Source organism: Bombus vosnesenskii, unplaced genomic scaffold, assembly GCF_011952255.1.
Source record: "Bombus vosnesenskii isolate JDL3184/JDL3185 unplaced genomic scaffold, Bvos_JDL3184-5_v1.1 scf7180000016279, whole genome shotgun sequence".
NCBI lineage: Eukaryota > Metazoa > Arthropoda > Insecta > Hymenoptera > Apidae > Bombus > Bombus vosnesenskii.
Genome location: NW_022884348.1, coordinates 2,185,730 through 2,208,546, shown reverse-complemented (window position 1 = coordinate 2,208,546; position 22,817 = coordinate 2,185,730). Strand labels below are relative to the sequence as shown.

The 22,817-nt window shown below is 37.2% G+C and overlaps 1 protein-coding gene across 4 annotated transcripts in view; it reads right to left on the bottom strand.

The window, feature by feature from the left end:
* The window catches only part of LOC117242888, a 137,801-nt gene that overhangs the window by 11,844 nt on the left and 103,140 nt on the right, over window positions 1-22,817 (bottom strand). For 3 of the 4 annotated variants that reach the window (XM_033509938.1, XM_033509939.1, XM_033509937.1), the window contains exons 6-8: window positions 10,132-10,256; window positions 8,858-9,065; window positions 6,523-6,637 (exon numbers count right to left, since the gene is read on the bottom strand). In XM_033509938.1, the coding sequence (XP_033365829.1) occupies window positions 6,523-6,637; window positions 8,858-9,065; window positions 10,132-10,256 (448 nt within the window). Of the gene's footprint in view, window positions 1-6,522; window positions 6,638-8,857; window positions 9,066-10,131; window positions 10,257-18,716; window positions 18,868-22,817 lie in introns of those variants that run through there. The other variant, XM_033509936.1, reaches the window with a different exon arrangement.

Genomic DNA, 22,817 nt, shown 5'->3' with positions numbered 1-22,817 from the left:
ATCACCGATTACCATACATCCTTTTTCTTCAAAAGAAGAAAAGGAAGGTAAGAAAAGACTATCGTTAAATTTCGAATACGCGATACCCAATTCTAAATTCCAACACGAGCCACCAAAATTCCTCTAACTCCAATAGCGAATTACGTTCAGTGCTGAAACGCGTTTCAATCGCGTTGAAACTCGATGTTTCAGCTGGACGGCTCGCTTCGTTAACTCAATAGAAAACAATTTTATACATATCGTCAAGGTTTTAATTAATACTGACATGGAAGTAATTACGACTTTATAAATGAAGTATTTGATTTTCCGGATAGTTTGAGTTTACCTTTCGTTTTTTTAAAATACCGCAATGTCGATTAAATTCATTGTTAAATTCATGTCCCAGCAAATTAATTTCATGAAAGGACATTCTCGCGTTAAATAGAGAAAAACAAAGCTTCAATTTCAGTCTGTTTTTGGAAAACACGAGCTATTGACCCGAGCTAATGGACTCCTGAGTATACATTTATGTATAAATGTTTGTTCGAAAACTGTTTGTGCTTGAAACCGAGATCGTTTCTCTGGAAGAAACGAATGTAATTGAACAGTCTCCTTTGTAACAAGCTTTTATTTGGAAAAAGCTCGCGGATGAAATTGCGCGAACATATTTAAATTCCAATAAAATTTATTAAAAAGTAAAAAGAGAAGAAAATCAGAAAATTTGAAGATAATCGGTTTTTAATATTTTCTCTCTATTCATTCGCAATTCGATACGAACACTGTTCGCTTTGTGAGACCTAAAGCTAAACCATACTGGCTGCATCAAAGCCATGCTCTTGTTAACGTGGCCAGATTTTTGAACACTCCAAACGGTCGAGCGAGTTTCAGTATCAACCTGAAGAGGTTTCGGTATATGTTCCCAAAGAGACTAATATTTTTGGATTTTCACAATTGTTCTTGAAACACACCGTACACGCGATGAAGTTGAATTTTCCAACTAATTTTCAGCGAAGTATATACCAATTTCTATTTGTTCCAATTCAATTTACTTTTTTCATTTAAACGAACTAGAAAATATTGTTCAATTATTTCCGTCTACTTCAATAAGAATATTCCTTTTCATTCTATCGAAATAAGCGATAACAATATAATTGAATGGAAAAACTTTGTCTATAAATTCTCACGTCACATGTCAAGTTTGATTTCTCCTGATCCATTAATCAAGTTTCGATAATTGTTCACCTATGATGGTAAAATCACTTGTGATTGAAAGGAAGAGGACGAACGATAAATCATGCAATGACGCTCGTTATACTATGACGTAAAAGTGTGCACAGAATATTCTACGCTTACTTCTCCCTTGTTTCGTTCAATGATTCAACGGACGTGAAATCAACAGTATAGCGTTTCCTTCTTCGATGTTTCACTATCCTTTTTTGTATCCTTCATGAATTCTTAAAATTTCATAAAGCTATGTATATGCAAAATAAAAAGCGCAAGGAATAACAACGCGTAAACACGCAGAATGATCATGACTCGGGAGGTAATTACAAGATTAATAAGCTAAATTCATCGGAAACTTCAGCTCGGAAATAGCAAAACTTGAAATAACGAGTGTCAAAAAGGTGATGAATAAAGATCAATGTTGAGAAAAGCAAAACGAGAATTCGAAAGGTTCCTCCTCCTCTATCATTTAAACGCCGTATCATTCGGTGCAACTTAATCAAAAACATAAATCGTCTCGTAACGCTCATTACGTAATCACGAGACGTAAACGTTGCACTATTTCTCTCTCTCTCTCTCCTTCTTATCCCACTTCACAGTGATTCAGAGGATGCGGAATTCACGAGGACTTCCTCCTTCACCTTCTTTCCTTCGTGAGCCATTGAAAATTCTACGCGCACAATGCTTCAAGTGCCTTCTCCCTCTCTCTTCCTTTCTTTTCCTCCTCCTCCCCCTCTCTCTCTCTCCCTCTCGCTCTCTCTTTCTGCGAATGACATCCTGCAACGATCAGCACGATAAAGTCCGGTGGGTAAATGAATAAATAATTCCGCGCCAACCCCATCCGCCCCTTTAGTTTTTCGTTCCGCGCGGACTTCTTAAATAAAAGTCTCGTACTATCAACGATCGACGAGAAGCATTAACGCGACGGGGCGACGACTTGATTTATTATGGAACTTCGTGCTACGAACTTGCTTCGCGTGTGCCGCGCGTTCAAATAGAAACGCCAGTGATTTATAATCTTCTTTGGTATAACCGTTCCTACTGTTAACAGTGTATGAACAAATTTATGAGACAGTTTCTTTTATCCGTTCGCTTTTTTTTAACACGAGGGATAATGTTAACACAATTAGAATTTGTTTCTCAATGAATCATTTATATAGAGATCCTCGGGTGAGAAACGAATAAATTTTCAGGTCAAATGCAAATGAATCACCCTTTTCGAGCAATTTTTCTACAATTCGAATAGTGGTAAATCCGCTGGAAAGATCTTGCCGGTGCAACGGTTCATAGCTGAATATCCGCGTCCATACATTTTACGCGTGTCAAATGAAACTCGACTTTTATTTATCCCACGGTCGTGACTATTTTATATGACTTTCTCGTTGCAATCTATATTCGTCACGAACGGAGTGTCCTCGAAAAATAGTACCGAGCAACATGCAGACAAATACGTTCGACTCGAAAAAGCGTATTGGTTAATGCTTTCCTGAAACGGATCGATATATTTCACGAAACGTCCAAAAACGTTGAGAGACATAGTACTTTTAGCCTCGCGTCGATTATCGTCACATTTATGCGTTAATAATGCTACATCGTAGACTATTGTGTCACTCGTTATCTGTTTCAGAAACAACGGTAAAAAAAAATTGTTCCATTTTTATTTCATAGTTGTTATACTTTAAAAAAGTTTTAATGCGAAGAATATAAGTATCAGCTACCCCCTTGTAAAAATATACCGTGACACTTCGTGTATATCATAAAGTTTAATGGGTTTTGTTCTCAACACGCGTATATGAACGGAATATCTGCGTCTGCCTATTGGCTGACTTATACTACTGCGGAATATAAACTACCTTTGAAAAATCTTGGGTGATAAATTACCTTTCAACGGTATGACGGATTTGTTTACTCGTCGCTGCATCACAGCTGATACTGATTAACATTTAAATAACGGGATTATTAAAGTTTATAATTAAAATCCGATTAAATATGGAATTTTGTACGAAACGTTTAATTATTGGATTTCTATGCTTCAAACTTATCATTTCACAAAATTATACTTTTGCAGTAGATGCTATATTTTACTTTCTATAAACAATTACTTCGGCAAATAATAAATAATATAACTTAACAAATTCCCACTGAAACTTCTACACACCGGAACACATCAGCCGTTTCAGTTTCAGTTTCTCTGAAAACGTAAATCTAAAAGCATAATGGACAGTTTAAACCTGGATTCAGAGTAAACCAAGTTGTTCACCTTCTAACGCCACTGATTGAAATTAAATAGATCAATTACGATCGTCGCAGAGTGTTCTCGAAAGAGATACAACAAGATCATAGGACGACAAAATCAAATTGCCGTGTTGTGTAAAAAAATAAACGGATAAACAAATATTACTTTGAAAAAATATAGTCGAAATATCGTGTAAATTTATTTTTGGACCAATTTTGATCAAAATTTAAATTTCACTCGCAAAAATAAAAATGGTAAAATCGTCCAACTTCAAAGATTAAAAAAAAAACGCTGGTTTTGCAACACGATTTGTCAAGGGTAGATTAAATTTGATGACGATCAGAGATGTACCATATTGATTTATCGAGCTTTATCTCTAACTATAGTTAATTAGGTTCGTTGTTGGTTAGACTACATCGAACACAGGTTCGTCAATTTTTTCTTGAATACAAATTTGATCGATTAACTTTTACGATCCATTAGTGTTATTATTTTAATTAATTTATATTGACTTTACTTAAATTTTCTATTTCGAATAATGTTAGTGTACCTCGTTTGCTACTTCGATTCAATTACTGCTCCAGTATTTCAATAATTTCCGAACAGGTTTATTGATAGTTGCCTCGTACGTGACGTGATAATGCTCCATTTCAACTGAATGCCCCTGAATGCACTTGATCGCGATTGACGAACAACAGGGTTCATCAAAATCTCGTTGTTGTCGTCATGAAACTGCTCTTCTATGCGATATTTTCCAGCAGTCTTCCAAATTTTCTGTTGCAAACGATTTCGATTTATGACTTTGTTGTAGTGTAATAGAGAATCAACCTGACAAATAATATGTAGAACCTGATTGGACCGACTATTGAACATTTTGATATTTAACTGCTCGGAGAAGTGGCGTTTAATTGCTTTAGAAGATAGATTTTACGGAATTTTGTGAAACGAAATTTTGAGTAATTTGTTCCACTTAATTTCTTGAATCTGTTCCTTTTAATTTCTCGAACCTGTTCCTTTCAATTTCGAATATCCTCAATTGAATCTGATTTCTACGAATTTACATTTTTTTATATGACTAGTTCTAGTTAATTTCTCTGATTTCAAGCACAAATTTAACTAATTGAGTTACACTTACTCAAATTGATATTTGAACATATTCAATTATTTTCAAAATTCAATCAAGTTCGACATACAACAGTTTGAACAATTCTAAGCTTTCAATGGATTATTAAATTAATTAAATGATAAATATACTTATTTTTGGCAAAATCAGTAAAACTTTAGCCACAAATTTCATTGTATCGTGCATTCTGTGTCAAAATATGCGAATAAAATGTATTTCTATTACTAGCAATCATAAAAAAAAAAATGTTTCTCACGAGTTGAGAAACATTCTGTCCTAAAAAAGGTAACTCAGACGTCAAAAGCCATTTGTACGGTATAAACTCCTCTTAACTATAATTTCACCTGACTTAACACGATATTTGCAGCGTCTTTCTCCGCTAACCTATTCACACGCTTCTCTTCGATGGCACGCGAAAAGAATTAGATCACTTCACGGTTAATCTTTTGATTAATTTCCTACTGTCAATTTAATCTACACGTGATCGATCCTCTCCGGATAGACACGATATGATCAGACGGATAGTAGATATATCGTAGATATTTACGCAAGTAGATCCAGAGAGTCACGCACAACTCGTCTCCTTGAGATGAAAATTAATCACCAACGTCGAAGCGATCAGACGTTTTTGGCCTGTCGTATGCCACGTTTCAAACAGACGAATGTTTATAAAACGACGATTTATTTACCCGATGTTGAACTTTGAAACAATCGTATTTCTGTTAAATTGTTTATTCCGTCCATGTTTGAATGGTAGTTCATGTTAAATTAGTTTAGTCGAAATGGTAAGTTTCAATGAACGTGATGGTTTTAATGAATCAGAGTGACGTCAATTGTAGCGATGAATTAAAAATAGAATGGATATCCATCCATATATATATCCAGCTAAGTTATTTATGGATACTTGCGAATTTTAATTAAGGCTTGAAAGATTCGATGATGCTTCGGGACGATTTCGAAGATTATAAAATGTATTTTTACATTATTTTTACGGGAATATTTAAATTAATATCACGTTGGAATGCTCGTAGGATACACGCACAACACGAATTTTATAAAAATATGCCAAATATAGCAGGGAATATTTTTCCAGACTCGCTGGTTTCGAGTTTTACAATGTTTTCGAAGCTTTTTCTACCTTCGAAACTTTTAAATTTGAGTTTTGCAATTTTTATCGTATGTGACAAAAATTTCATTGCAGAAAAATACGTGTGTGAAACGAACCCTGAAATATACTACAAATATCTCTAAATAATAAATAATCCTTCATAACCAAACTGAGTCTAAACAAAAGGCCTCACTTCGAATTACTATTTTTATTGAAACAATTATCAAATATCTGATTTTTAAATATCGTGTAACATAGTATAAATATCGATAGAAGAGTTAAAAAATGATCTGTAAGAAATTCAAGAGAAGAGATATCGCTTGGCTCTGGTTTGCGTACGAAGGATTAATTATTATTAATAAATATTCATGGTATTCAAAGTTTCGTAATATACGATAGAAATTCCGATATTCGAATCCAGAATTTGCGAAGATTAAAATTCGTCAGATGGCTAATAATCACCGGCGGCATTTAATTATCTTATTTTTAGTTCCTACAGATAACGTTAGTTCGATTATGCACGATGGCCTAGATATCAATCTCCCATAATGTCAAAAAAAAAAAAAAAAGAAAAAAAAAGAAAAAAGAAACAGAAAGAAAAAAGGAAGAAAAACGAAATAGAGAATGCCATGTAACTTTTTCTTTCGATGTTCACGATTCTTCGTCATAAATATCGGCTGGCGTAGAAATCGATCGAGCAGTTTATCGTTCTTTCACCTATCCCCTTGGTGTCCAGAATCAAATCGCGGCTCGAGACAGCAAAAGAGATTGGACAGTCGGTCGTAAAGGGGCAAAGAAAGAAGATGCACCAGGCATAAGTCGTAAAGAGAACGGCAATTTCTATTGACTCACCAGATATTGAGGAACTTCTCTCGCACCTTCCGCTTCATGCTGTCGCTCTTCCGACGATACTGCAATCTGCGGCAGGAATCCGCGTAGAGAGGCTCTGGAAGCTGTTTGTAGAAACCTGAAAGTGACAGCGGTCTGGAGATTGAACCGGAAAACGTTCGACGTCCATAAGCCCCAACGGGGCCAACCGCGTTTCTGATTGATTGGAACGCTATTTCAGGACGATTTTACGCTCCGCATGCCGTCACTTATTGTAAGTCACTCGACTAATTACTTCGATTGGAATTCAGACGTTAATTCGACTCGATTCACGTCGTACCTGCTCTCGTCGAAAAAGAAACTCATCGAAGTCGCAGAGTTTCGCGAGAAAACGAAAGAGAAAGCACAAAGGAAAATAGCCTTGGTCGATGAAATCTGGGAATAAAAGCTTCCACAGTGTCGGCGAATTGGGAACTCGGAAGCTTCTGAAAACGCGAAACCTGTGGATCATCTTATCGCGAGCAAATTAAGAAAGTTCTGCTGCGCGGACTGAAAATTCCGCGGTGTATATCAAGATACCGAGTATTTAATTTTAGTTATTTTAGCATTTAAGTTGGTGTTTTAAACTCTTTGCTTTTATATTATATAGCTAATTATAAGTTCATTCTCTGTCGCGATACGTTTTCACGATAAGGAGAAAATAACGAATAACGAATGTTTTGTAATAAATACAGAACGCTACTTTACGAAAACTAGATCGGATTGATTTACGCCGCTATAATTTTCAGCCCTTCGTATAATGGATATTTTCCTAACAAAATTTGAAATGTGTTAAACAGAAATTTCAATGGCTCTAGTGTATTGCTTTCGTTTCCAGAAAAAGAAACAAGCATGGACGGGCATCGTTTTTATTACAAATCTTTCGATCATATAATTGGAACGAATACGAAGGAAAGAGACAAAAATCAAATGAAAAAGGAGACGAGAGGAGATGAGAACGTGAAAAGGGGAAACAAGAGAGGGAGAAGGGAAAATTTTGGGGCCAAGCTCGTTGGTAGCCTGGTCATAGGGAAACCTTGTATCTATATACGCGTTTGGCTAGAAATTGAAGATAGGAATAGCTGCGACGGTTCCTTGCATGGGCAAATATTTATTCAGCGGTAGGCGTATTCGACCGATGCGATGTACTGTTTATCTGCGCGTATATCCATCGTCCCTGGCAAATCGGTTGCGTTAAAATGATTCTTCGATTGGGCGCAAATGGCCGGAAATTTTTCTAAACGATCGCCTGCAACGATATCCGTTTCGTGGAGAAAAATTTACGATAAATAACGAGGGCAATTGTTGCGAAAAGATCGAACAATCGAAGGAAACTCAACAAGGCAGAAAGCAACGATTTTTCACCTCGAAACGAGTTTTCTATCTTCCCTTTTCCCTCTTCTCTTCTCTATTTTTATTTCTTTTACTACAGAAGAGAGAAAGACGTGTTGCGGAAAACGCTTCTGACATTTTACGATTCGCCAAAGAGGACGAAGAAACGGAGAAGAAGAAAACGGCGAAGGGACGAGCTGAAAACGAAAAGCTTCGAAACGCTTCGATTCGCCGCTGTTTACTTCGGCTACGTCCTTTATTTTCCGGTTCGCAACTTTGGCCAGATGTGCAATTTTGCGCGCGGCTGATGTTTGCGTGGCACGATCGGCTAGATTAAATTATACATAAAAGAGAGAATGATTCACTTTTATTCCGTGATATTCCATTTCAATTTCTGATCAATTTTATATTGGCTTGAAAGCACCGAACAATGGTCGATTGGACAAAGAGAAAAGGAAAAAATCGTAGAAGATAAAATAAATAAAATGGTAGGAGCGTAGAAAGCTCGGCATCTTTTGAAAATACGCTTTCAATAGCATTTTAAGAAGATTATCCCTTTCTCTGTCTCTCTGATACAAGAAATGGTAGAATTTTTGCTCTATCCTATCACTTTTGAACGTTAACTTTTTATGTTTTCAGTTATGTCATTCTATTTTCTTTTTATTGCCAGCTTCGTTTCAGATATTTCAAAACTTTTTGAATTACACACTGAATTTTTGCCATTCCTTAAGCATAGAAAATAAAAAAATTGTCCGTGTCTTTTTTTTAATTCAGAAGAATACAAACAATTATATTTATTTCGATGATATTAAACATAATAACAATATAATAATAATATCCGCGACTTGACGGATTGTTTTATCTCAATTGACCTCCCGAGCGTTGATTTCACACGCAATGTACGATATTATAAAGTACGACCGAAAATCTTTTCGAAAATCTGTACATTTTTACGAACGAAAGAATATTCGTGTAATGTAAAACTTACTCAGCCAACTGAGTTGTTCGTTGTGCTCCAACTTGTTCTTGAAACTGTCGACCTGCCGCTTTAGTTCGCGAAGAGCATACGATGGCGACGCGTTCAGAGCTTCTTGGTGCTCCCGAAGTTGCTGTTCCAAGGCCGCCACACGTCTCTCGAGAGCCCACAGCACTTCCGCCTCGATCACCCCAGACGAGGCCGGATGTGCTCCGACGATCTTGAAAACAGGAAATATACTCTTTATAGCCGCATTCAAACTTCCATCAACTGTACATCGAGTTTATCGTGTAATAACACGAAACTTTTCTTCTTGCGATCTAGATATAAAATATATTGTCGTCTCGAAGGGACTGTATTCTTGTCGTTCTTTTATCGATGTCGCTATTTTTCTCGTTTACGGGAAGATGGATGGGAATTAAATTTGTTCGGTCTGCTTACAGGAATATTGAAAATAATCCGTTAATAATTGTTTCATTTAAATATTAATAAGTAATCGTTTAAAGGATTATTGCAATATGTAAGTAAATATATAAATGTTTGCCCATTTGTAATATTTAATATTTCTACTATTTATTTGATTAAACATGTGAAAGTTGATGATCGTTCGTGATCGATATTAATTGAAATAAATACTACGTCAAGAGGGACATAACACGATAGAGATATTGCAATGTAATAAATGCACTTTAGCGGGTCGGTCGGAATAAAGTGGTGCTCGATGAACTCATCCATGAGACAATTTGTCGAATCTGGGGAAGATTTCGCTTGAATTGACTCGAATTGAGAGCAGCGGAATCGTGAAATTTTAAGTCTCGAATTGTCTATCCACCGATCACCGTATCTTCTCGAACGGAACGATAAAAACGTTTCGACACAATGAGACCCGAATAAAGGGATCGAAATTGAGAGGCTCCGACGAACCAAACTTCGTTTCCTCTCTTTCTTTTTAAACTAAATATTAACATAAAACGTATTTCTTATTAAACTACAATTTTTCGAAATACTTTTCTAATCCACGTTGTTTTATTAATTGAAATTATTCATTTTTCCAATAACATTGATTAAGTTACAATGGAGGAAGGAATTTTTCGTCGAAGCATTGCAATTGAAAAGAAGTTTTTCAATTCGATTCTAAACGACCATCGCCCGACGTTAAAAGGAAAGTACCCAGAAGAAGAAACGGCAAATTACATAATTTAGCGAGAAACGCAGAGAAAAGATTTGGAAAAGTAGGATCGGGTCGAAATGGCCGAGACAGCTGTGTAAGATAGCTGGATCGTTACCTGAAGAACATAGGGAGAGTCGGGTGTGTTCGCCGGCAAATTAGCCGAAATGTTCAACAGCTTGTCCTCTTTGCGAAGCTTCACGATGTCCAGAGGGCCAGCCTCTGCTGCATTTCTAAAGAGTTCTGCAACAGAAAACCAACTTATTAAAACTCCTATTACCGGAAACAGAAATTTTTAACTATGTCACGCTACGAGCAAATATTTCACTATTCTGAAATTTCAATATTCCATTGTTTCAACGTTGAACGTGAAAAGTATAAAATTCTACATCGACGTTCGATCATTTCGAATTATTTTTCGGTAAATAAATTTGGTAAATACATCGCAATATTCCGATGTATCTGCAATTTTAACGTAGTGTTAACGAAGTTTATAAAAGCTTAATTGAGCGCAGCGTACGTACGTTCGAATATAGTTTGCTAATTAAATTTGTAAACGGGCGAAATATTTTTGTATTCAACCAGGTATGCATAGTAGAATTATGCCAGCAAATATCTGTTCTCTGTCATAAAAAAAAAAAAAAAAAAAAAAAAGAAACGATCATTTCGACTATTAAATCTCTACGGGATAAACCACCTTCCGTGCATCTGACAGATTCACGGAGAAACAAATAACGCGGCGTTAAAAAATTCTACGGGAAACCATACTAACCGGCCGTGAATTCATTATTCAAATGGCACGGCTCGAAGCGTTGTATCCTTTCGGTGATATCGAGCGTAACGACATTTTATAAGTGCATGTTTTATTCATCGTGGACGCGGGCCGCACAGTTGCGCGTAACTCGACCTAACGCGCGCATTATGTCGACGCAATTACGGATACAATGCCGGAACGAACACTGTCACGCGTTCGTTTCCATCCACTTTCCCCGAAAGGCTGTTTATTGTTCATGGCAGTGTGATACTCGGCCCGTTCGTCGCAGACGGAAATAGATCCACGCGAGTTGTTTGTACAATGCCACGCGTTGCGAATCTGTCCTGGACCACAGATGATTTACTGCCAGGTTTTCCGTTTGTGGCCATCCCTTTGTTTCGAAACTTGCGCAGAGAAACAGAAGCACGAGAAAAGTTGCGGATACAGTTATTTTCTGTTCGGTACGTGGGATTTTTGTTGCTTCAAAATAATTATTATTAACAATTATTCGATCATAAGCGTTCAGATGCCCACTGTGTACGTCAACGATACCAGTAGAGAATCAACGCCCATTAAAGCTGCCAAAATCCTTCCATCATCTTAAATCGACCGATCAATCCGCTCCACTGAAAGCTTCCGATACTCTCGATTCTATGGAATTCGGCCAAGCGTACACTTACTATCGAGGGATCCGCTAATCTCGTAACACCTAACCACAGAGATTAATATCGATAGAATTAACCGGTTCCGTGTGCCGAACCTCGAACAACTTGTTCGTAGAAACATGGTTGAATTTCATAAATTTAGCATAGAACGAACCGACGAATCTTGATTAACTAACATCAACGGCTAGCAACCGGTGCATAAATCACATGCCGCAGCAAATGAAATTACCATTTAACAACGCGACACCGGCGTTTCTTAGTTTCACGAGACACCGCTTTCAGGATCGTGAGCTAAAGCATCGGCCAACTAAAACGCCGATGCATACACGCAGACAGAAACTGAAAAATATCCTCGACTCTGTATTATAGAGGATTAACACGTTTGCCAATGACTAATGGGCAACGGGAGAACGCGGCCTCGACGACAATTAATCATCGGTTTCGTAGGTGTGCGCGTTCTAATGTAGATTTATACCGTGCAATAAACCGATACGCAACGCGCTTCGTTTCCAGTTGCAAATAATAAGCAACGATTATCGAGCGACAGGGGCAACTGAATAATTGCTCGCGAGCTCTATCGTTGAACAAGCGGATAATCGACTTGTCGAGTTTAAACGGCACGATTCTACTCCTCCGTGAAATTACCCCCGGAAGACGCGTTTCGAAGTTGCTTCGTAATTCAAGTGTGCAAAATTTGTTGCGTAAAAGAAACTTCACGCGCAGTCTGTGTGTTTTGCGCTACGACAGAGATTGCTTCAGGAGATGATAAATGTTCCTTGTTTCGAATTGCAGTTCGTGTTGAGTCAATATAGCGTGTAAAATGTTGATCTAAAGTGGAAGTTGAGAGAGAAGCCGTTGATTTATTGGATATTAAGATCCGTAATTGGAAAGACAGATAAATATAATTTAACAGCGTTCGGTTTATTAAAGGCAGAGATATATATTTTGACATTATCCAGTTTATTAAAAGCGGAGTCGCTTCGTAATTCAAGTGTGAGAATTTTGTTGCCTAGAACGAAATTCACATGCGTTTGGTGTATTTTATAGCGCGGCAAACATTAATTTTCGGCGTGATAAACGAATTCTAACGTTCCTAGAAACAACTAGACTTGCTATTCGTGTCGTATTAATGTATCGCATAAATGTTGCATTAACGTACAGGTTGAAAAGTCGTTGAAAGTTATCGAGCATCTTCGTATCATTTCTCTCTCATGGGATAGTTACGTTATGAAACGATTAAGCAAAGAATCATGCTTCTTTTTTTTATAAAATATATCCAGTCTGTACCAATTAATTTGTACGCGATATTGTACGTTAAATATAAAAATCCTGTTTGAGATCTATTTATATGGTAGAGAACGCAGGAGTTTTACGATTTCGTTAGATTCTAGTTTCACGCGAAATTATTAAACTCTAGCGAGGAAGCTGTGAAGTACGCAAAGTGCATGCTATTTGACGTTAAAGTGTCTAATGCTACTATCGCAAAGAAGGTAAAGAGCAAGAAGTCATGTAGCTTTCAGATGGCGACAAAAAAAGATAAGAGCGTTAATGGTATCCGGCAGTTGCTTAAAAAACAGAAAGAACGGTAAAAGTTCCCCGTCGTCGTTCCAGTTATCGATTCGACAAAACGCGAGCTTAATCTCCCTCGTGTTCCGCAAGAAGATTCATGATTCCCCATGAAAAATGAGTTTCCTAGCGAATGTCGTATAAAGATCATTTATAAAATTCAGCTGTTGCTCTTTCCGCTCGCATTTTTTCTTATGAACGTTCGTTTCACGAACATAAGCAGGAATATTAAAAAAAAAAAAAAAACACACACACACACCACCTGCCCATTTTAATTAAACTTCTATGGCGCGAATTTTCCGAAGCACGTTCAAATGACGTAATGAAATGTTGCATGAAACAGATGCGTGTCTTTGCCTCAGAAATTTTGTCCCTTCCAGGACAGCACGTGTTATACATTAATTTTCATCTACGACTAAACATTTATAGAGAAGTGAGAAATATTTTAAGTTTAAATGTGCGAGTCAAATTATTTCTAATTTTATGCTTTTACAAGTTTAAAGAAAATATTAAGGCAGTACGATATCTGCTTTATTAGATTTAATTTTTATTCATAATCATATAACTGTATCAGCGAGTAATAAATCAAAATTTATTTTCATTTTATATATATATATAATAATTGGCACTAAAGTAATTTTTTTAATTTATATTTGTTAATTATTTTAAAGTATAACTTGTTGCAGTAAAGCAAGATTCCCCGCCTCGAGCGAACCTTGTACACAGCATGCTTACACGAGCTAATTAGTAACAATTCTTTGTAAAGAAAACCTCCGGTTTATGTTTTCCAGAAATTACGCCCTTCCACCTTTCTTGAAAACTTCTGCCTCGTAACTTCTAATTACAGGAACGATCGACATCAACGAAAGCAATTAATCGAAGAAGCCGATGAGAGAGGTACGTTTATCAATAATTTCTTCTCTTATCTTTCCTTCGCCTTCGTTCGATGATTTACGTTTATCGTGGAAAAGGAGAAACTGTATACTGCCTCTCTCTTTTAATGCGCGAAAGAATGCAAAGAATACATTCCAAGAAAGTCATTTTTCAACAAATATTCTCATAATCTTTTTCTCGAAACTGCTCTTCCATATAAATCCGTATAAATAGCATTTAATCTAATTTCAGAAAACGTATAAATTAAATGAAATCCGATCCTAAGAATAAAAATTCTATTTTCCAACGAATATTGTTCTTCAAGCAATTCTCATTATTCTAATTAACACGTACAAAAGAACGAAAAGGAAAGAGGGAGAAAAATGTCAAAAGATGAGATAAAAACACGAAAAAATGGAAAAGAAAAATAATATAAAAGTTGCGATCAAGCAGTTTTGATGAAATTTCCTTTCGCATTGTATGAACTCAACAAATGGCAACGAAAAAAGTAGAATTTTGAAAACAGCATCCCGTTTAAAAAATTAAAGCGCGCAGTAATCTGCTTTGATTGTCGAGACTCAAACGAAAAAATACGGATCAACGACGAGATGACAATGGAATGAGAAAAAAAATTTCAGCTATATTTTATTTCAACTTTCACCCTCGTTCGATCCAGCAATTTGAAAAATGCCATAGAAAATGCTTCTGTGTTCTCAACGATCGTAAAAGCGTTCTCTTTATGGCGAATCGTTCCGGTTATTCGGGAAAAAAAGCAACCCCTTGTTAGAGGGGAACAATACCCTGACTGCAATGGGGAAAACATGGAAAACGGCTTATCTCGTTGTTCGATGTTATGGAGACACATCGCGTTACGAGGAAATTTTTACGAGGAAAAACCATGCATATCGAAGAATCATATTGAATTATTAGAACCTTGGGACAATATAGATCTTTTTCTAAACAGTTCCAAGTCTTTTCCAGTAAAAGGTAAAAATCTGTACTTGTTACTTCAGACAATAAGGCACACGCGATGCGAATGAAATAACAAATTTACAATAAAACAGTTAAAAACGATGAAAATAATGAAATATCAGCAGATATCCCGAGGGGAAAGAAACGCATGGTAGAACGGAAGAAAATTTCAAGAATCGTGTTGTTCCAATATACATAAACTTCCTGTACACTTGTTCTAAATACGCGAGGAACAACGTAGAGAACAGAGGCCGCACGGAATACGAGAACACGATACGAGTTGTAGCTCGCGTACCCACGCCCACGCGTGCATCTGAATGGAGATCGCTAATTAAACTGAAATTGTTCATAGCGTGGCGCGAACAATATTTATGACGCGACTATTCTCTTCCGGATTGAAAGCCAAGTCTAAAAACAGAAATCATATTATACCTGCATCGTGATGAAAGGATATTTTAACAAAAAATACTCTTTTCAATGTGTGCATAACAAACGAATGGAATCTCGAAATTAATCATCAACTAATCCGCAACTGTGAGTATCCAATTTCCACCTTTTTCGGCTGATTAACCCAAATGTTTTTAGAATACTATACGAGAGAGAATAATGGCATTTCGTGTATTCAACAATCCGACTATATAAAAATCATACGAAATAATAAAAAAAATTTAGTTTGTAATAGCTGAATATCTTCTTCTTATGTTAGAAACGTGGAACTGAGAAATTCGGGTGATTGTGATTATTAGACTGCGGAGGACTTTTTATGTTAATACAACCGGTGATATTTAAACAACTAGTATGTCGAATTCTCATTGGGATTAGGAGCGTGTAACGAATCTTCGTTTGGATCAGCCATTGTTGTTATACAATATAGATGGTATTTTACTGGTACAAATATGATGATTAGATGGTGATTAGATACTCGAGATGCTAATAACAATGATCTTAGATTCGATAACGAATCCACGGTCAACGCGATAGCAAATGCGATTTCTTCCAAAGTCTAAGTCGAACTCAACTTACTTGTGCACAATTCAAGTGTAACTCAACTTATTATTTACTTAATACTCAACTTACTAAGTTCTATTATTTAAGTACAGCTATAATAAAAAGTCTAGACTAAAGTATTGGAGATCTTCCCAAAAATTCCAGAAGAAAGGCCCCGATGTTCTTTCATCTCCTACATATATATAGTAAATAACAAAATACTAATAAATACGAAATAATTCGGATACTTGTGAACAGTGGACCATTTGTCTATAATTTTATTTTGACACTAAAATTGCTTTATACAACAATCTTCTTATCCTTCTATAAATACTACGGTGAAAACCGTTTCTCACAAATTTCAAGAAATTTCATCGTTCAATTATCGCTCTCATGAATTTGATAAGTCGTCCCTTCTCGTGAATTTATGTGACAATGTCCCCATTTCTTCACGATCTGGAACGCTTGTCCCATGGGTATATAAAACCCTGCGGGCCAGTGAAAAGGGGTGGAACGAACGATTCGCGGAAACGATAGAAACAGTGACCGGTTTATTAGTTGTTGGCCAGCCTGCTGGCGATTCTGTTAAAATTTCCTGGACAAGCCATCAAAGGATACCTCTGTGCGTACCCGCTTGAATCGAGTTGATTAACTTTTTTGAGACTGTGTTTCTCTGACAGCTGGACATTCCTGAAATTCATCGGTTGATATTCAAAACGTCACGGGGAAAAATTAGTTAGGTATTTGTTGCTTACGATTTATGAAGTATCGCAACGCTTCTTTCACGCGAATGTTAATTTTTTAACTTAACAGTACATAAATTTGTTTCTCCGAGTGAAATAAAAAATACCTGTTTCTTTCGATCGTATCAAATAGATTAAAATATGAAAAAAGATTAAAATCACGGTCCTCGTAATTATGAAGTCACAATAAAAAAGATACTATAGGAAGTGGATTATCTTAAAATAATCAATTTACAATGAAATAACATTTTCTATACGACTGTTGGCAATAAATAATTATTAAATTACATTCCATAGCATTTTAATCCATAATGATAGATGATTATTCTTATTTAACTGAGCGTAATAGCTTTTTTATCTAAGCTTTTATCTCTCCAAAGTAGATTTAAATCTTCTACTAAAGAGATTTCTCACGTGACAGTGAAATATCTGTCGTCGATAAAATTTATCGTTGCAAATCTACAATACATTTCTCTTCCACTCGATAAATTGCTTTTAACGTTCGAGTACATACCACACACGTGTGTCCATAAATTTTCTATTCTACGTATATATTCGTTTCTTCAAACTCTTTATCAACTATACGACAATATTTTTAAGCAAAAAACCACCCCATCGATCAAGGTATCGCACATTTTAATTTTCTCTTCGCATACAAACTTTTTAAACGCTACGTATACCTGATTCAACGCCCAATTAATTTATTTCTATGCCCAATAAAAGATCGAAAGAATATAGTATGCCATACTGAGTTACCGCCTAAACGACCCTCGAAGCCTCATAATAGAGCATGGTACGAAGTCACATCACGTCGCGTTCGAAGTTAAAGCAGTTTGGCCACAGGAAAGTTTTCCAAATGAGAAAAGCGATCGACCATGCTGTCGATTACACTTGTCGAAATTACCAAGCCAAATATTAGCTCGAGCAGCGATGTCGAGAATAATAGAGTCTTAAATTAGAATAGTGGGGAGGATAGTGAGCAATGGTCAAAGGTGAAGGAGATGATGTGCGCTGGACAAACTATAAAAATCGACCCGGTCGGCTTTCATTGAACGCGGCATGCGCGATCGTTTGCCGAGTAAATTCTTTTAATTGAGCGCGGGGGTGGGGCTGTTCGTAGAATCGTCGCGGAACCCTTTTCGCTTTGCGCTTTACAGATACGACCGATCGTTTCGAGCCTCGATCACCGCTGAAAGTAGCGGCGGCGTCGTTTACTTTTCTATTCGAAGATTACAGAGGAAGAACGCGACGAGTTAGATAAGTTAAAATTCGCTATCGAGCACGGTACGTTTAAAATACGCGAGTGCTTGCGGCTCGCCAGAAACAACCCGGGAAAGTAATTCCCAATACAACTTATTTAAACTTGTTTGGGCCAGTTGTAATTCGAATTCGCAATTGCATCGATAGAATCGCATTCCTAAAACTTCGAAAGCCTGTGTTCCTTTTTGCGAACGTAACTTTGCGAACGCTGTTCCCGGGGCTAAGCGACTTAGGAAGTGGTTTGCGATCCTCCGCAATAAAGGAACATCCACTAACCTGCGTATAAATTCTCCTCCATTTAGTTTTCCTTCGACAATCACATTTCATATTGAAAGAACGGAAGAAAGGAAGGGAGAAGAGAAAACATATCTCGTTGTGTGCCTCTTTCCAATGTTTTCGAGAGCCTGTTCTCGAGCACTCGAGATTTATTCGACCACACGCGAAGTACGGAAGGTAAGGTAAGGGAGAAGAAGTGCGGAAGAGAGCGTTCCGGAACGAATCGTCGATTCCATAAATTATTACCCATCCTTTAACCATCCACCCACCCAATGCCTATGAAACAACGAACGAACGTCGAATTACCGATCGACGACGTCGTGCACATGCCTGCGTAGAAGCGATGCAAAGCACGCGAGTCGATGATTCACCTGAAACGAGGTTAAATTGCTCTAAAAACGAACGTTCTCGTCGTTCGTCGGAATGGGTCTCGCTCGACGCCGTTTGCGATATTTAATAAAGCTATCGCAGAAAAATATCTCAGCTCCATCTTCGACCCTCTGCCCACTCCTAGCTAACCACCACCACCCCAGTTGCCTCGTAGCGTCGACGAACAGAGCTCGAGAAACTTATGTTACACCGATGGAAATCAAAGTGGTCTTCCTACCTTCTCTCTTTCGCTCGACTGCTTGCACGATTGAACGCGCGAGAGGTTTTGCGCGAGCGACAGATCTTCTCGGCTTGGTTTGTCCAGGCTCACACGACGCGGCTCCGTACGAAACGAAACGAACGTGGTGGCACATATACAGAACGAAAGAAGGGGGAGAGCTATCTTCCGACCGTCCATTGGCTCTAATAGGATAATGAAACGTGAATCATGGATGTACGGCGGACGATTATATTTTTATTGTGACCCACGCTCAATTTATTCATTATTTTGTTGAGGCCAATATCATTGGTACGAGGTGTAGGAAGCCATTGCGGTCGGAAAGCATCGCTCGAGAGTTCCTACGGGTCCCGGTGCTACTATTACTTTTTATTATACGTCGACGAATTAGAAAATAAACGTATAGATGGATTGGCTACATCCTCCGTGTACGCTTAACGACCCTGTAATTAGCCAACACTATAGAGAAACTGTGCCGTCGTACGTCGATCTCATCGATTTCATTCAAATTATTCGATCGTTGTGCAAGATGGTGAAAAGTAAAAATTGTACTTATCGTGATCCTCGAATCAAGATTTGACGAAATTCGGGAAACGATAAGTTCGTTCGTGACCGAGCAATATCTACGAGCTTGGTAAAATTCACTCGAACAACGACTAATGCAGGACCCAAGTCGACTAACTGATCGACGACTTGTGGTTCGATCACGTAACTATGTTTATATACCGAGGCAGTGCATGAAAAGTTCACTTCGTTAAGACACATGGAGACAGCGCGCATTAATTACGTATAAAGTTATACGAAATTGATGACCGAAACGTCAACTTCTCCTCCCAGAACGTGTCAGGAAGCAGCGTAAATGAAGGGGGTTACCTAATCTGATAATAACATCGCATTATGCTTTGGATTTCTGAAAAGATTCTAAAACGCGAAGCATTTGTATAGCGTGTATGAACTATTAAAATGTGGTGTAAGATATTTTCCATTTCTTCTCTCGATTCTAAAAAAAATATACAAAAATCCTGTTCGCGAGAACATCACCGACCAAAAGTTTGTTAAACGATTTCAAGTTAAAAGTTTGTTTCCTGTAAATCTTTTTTTAGGATGCTTAAATTCCACGTGGACTGGAAACGCGAGGTGACTGGAAACATCCTGACCGCAGGTAAAACCCAGTACGACGCGCAATCATTGTCGATTTTCGTTCGAAGCGCGAACCAACTTTCGACGATTCTGACCGGAAATCGAGTGCACCGAAATTGTCGACAGTCGAGAGCTTGCTTCCGGGACTTTCCAATGGACTGTCACACTGCAAAATCGACTTACCGATTACTTCGTTTCTATAAAAGTACGAATACAGTACATAGAGGTGTTTGAAGAGCATGGTAAAACGTCATATAAATATTATTTCAATTACTTCAATTATTGCAATTATTATTACAATTATTTCAATTAATTAATCTATACGTAATATGGCTAAGTATACCTATATCAGAGGTTAGTAGTTTTCCTGTTAAATCTCGCTTTCCAAGAAATATGTTTTTACCACCACGAAGAACAATTTTTATACAGTTTCCATAAAATTTCTCTTAGATATTTCTTTCGATGCATCGCCGTTATTGAACGACATTCCTAGATTCAAAGTGGTTGCTGGCTTAGTTTTTAAGTTATTTTAAAATACTGTAATATCCATTTGTCTAAAAGTAGAAAGATTTGTGAGCGACGCGTGAACACGTTGATGAGGAAATAAAAATTCTAGAAATACGTGCACAGCTTCTGAAAGCTAAGGTTTAAGGTATCTACGAACACGAGCGGTATGTGGAAACTTGGAGGAGGAAAGTTTAGAAAGAGACTTAAGAAGGAAACTTTATAACCACGGTATGAAAGCTTTAGACTTTGGATATACTATAACTGTTTTTACTCCTGGTTTATTTCTTTAAAGTCTACCTAACCTTTCGAACGGCTCTGTGGAAAAGACACAACCTCTATCAAGATAAAATAAAATAAAGTCGTTACTATCGGACGAAGCATAATCTAAATTTTCGAAGCAAACTTTTTCTCATCCATTTTGACGTAACGGTTCGTTCTTAGTCCGTTCCCTCTATTTTATCCAACGTATGAATAATTTACTACGACCATTGCCACGAGCGCGTAAATCTACCTGATTCTGTCGCACCTAAATGCCGTAATTATATTTACGGCTGTCTGGACGAGTTTAATCGCCGGCAAACAAGAAACAAAATTAATATTCCAAGTAGGTTAAACTTTATGATTCTTCGTGGAAGAATCCTCTTGCACTTTTTACGCGACGCTGAAACACGCGGGGAAAATAAGAGAAAATGTTCACGGACCGAGGGAAAAAATGTCCGATTATGAGATTGACCGGTCGCAAAGCCGATTGGAAATACAGCTGTGCGAGGTTTTAAAATGGAAACACGGCATTCGACCACGAAGCTGACAGCCGAGATGCTGTGACAGAATATTGCAGAAATGTCAAACAAATAATGTTTTCATAAATCGCAAAACACTGCTTGCTGTTCGCGCGTTTCTCACAGTGTCCCATCATTAAAGACCATCCCGATTCACGGGGAATAGAAATTCATTTCAAACCCTTCAACATGAATTCTAAGATTATGAGCTACGTATCGATGCACTTTGTACGATGAAGGATTACGCGGAGAACAATAGAATGGCGATAATATTTTTCAAATTTCATGCACATTGTACGAGATTCGGAATAAGAAAATTTCCAGGAAAAAGAATATTTTCTGTCCTTATTTATTTGATACATTTTAATCCTTTCATCTAGTATTACACCTTCCAGTATCACGTTGTAACATTTCATTATTTTATTTATTCGAAATATCTTAAATAGAATATTAGGATCGACTGTATTAAAGTGGAGGCAGCGTAAGAAAAACTGGTCGTTATTGATCAAGAATCATAAATATACTAAACTCTCGCCACGTGCAATTTCTCGAGGAAACTACTTATCTATCTCTCAGTTACTCAGCCTGCTTCTTTTCATCATTAGTAACATTCGTATCTCATCTTATCTAATCTTTCTAAATTGTTCGTGCATCCATGAGTCCGTGACACAGTATTATCACATTATTATCATCATTATCAGAAGTGGAAAAACTAGACGTAACACACAAATATTGAACTAACTTGATTAAACTTGAAACACTTTCTTCAAACGTCGCATATCAAATCTTATATCAATCATCGTAAGAATCTTCAGCTTGAAAAAAAAAAAGAAAAGAAATAATACTTATCGCATGTTGATTAGAAAGTCAAACAGTCTAATAAAAAATGAACAAGACAAATTATCGTAAAACTTTTTTCTCCAAGCGACCATCGATTACGGCTGACTCTAATTAACGAGAAGTCTTTCGGTTAGGATCTATTCTTGAAACGAGAAAGGTACAAAAAAACGTCTTCGATTTTGCCATACTCTCGGCATGTATCGAATGTGCTCGAGGTCGTGGTAAAGGATCCTCGTAGGTTCGGTCTGATTGATTTCGAGGTGGGGTTATACGAGGCCAGCCTCACCTCTAATCGATACATTTGCACATATAGACACGGTTTATTGTACCAATTAACCGCATAAACGCACGAAAACCGCATATGCCTTGTCATACAGTACTGTACAGAAATTACACCATCTGTCCGAGTGGTCATATGATAAAAATTAAACGTGTCGCATTGTATAAAGAAGTAGAAGCTGAGCAGAGATTTTTTTGGTACATTGAATATTATAACGAGTATCGATTTTTTAACATTTTATATGTTCTCGCGCGTTAGTTTCGTTCAATTTGCCCTAATCGTTCTAACTATGACAAAATTCGAAATACCAAATAAGCATTTTAATGTCCATTTCAAAGCAATTGCTTGTGGGAAGTGACGCGAAACTTTGGCACGGTGCTGTATTTAACGAACGTTACCATTTCCAGCGTCGTCTAGACGAGGGTGAATATGCAAATTCATGCGGTCGTAAGAACCGCCCCTAAACTCGTAATTGTTCGGCTGTGCGCCATACGTTTCGATACGGTACGAAATTCTAGCGAACTTTACACGGAGAACGAAAGAGACACGGTTGAA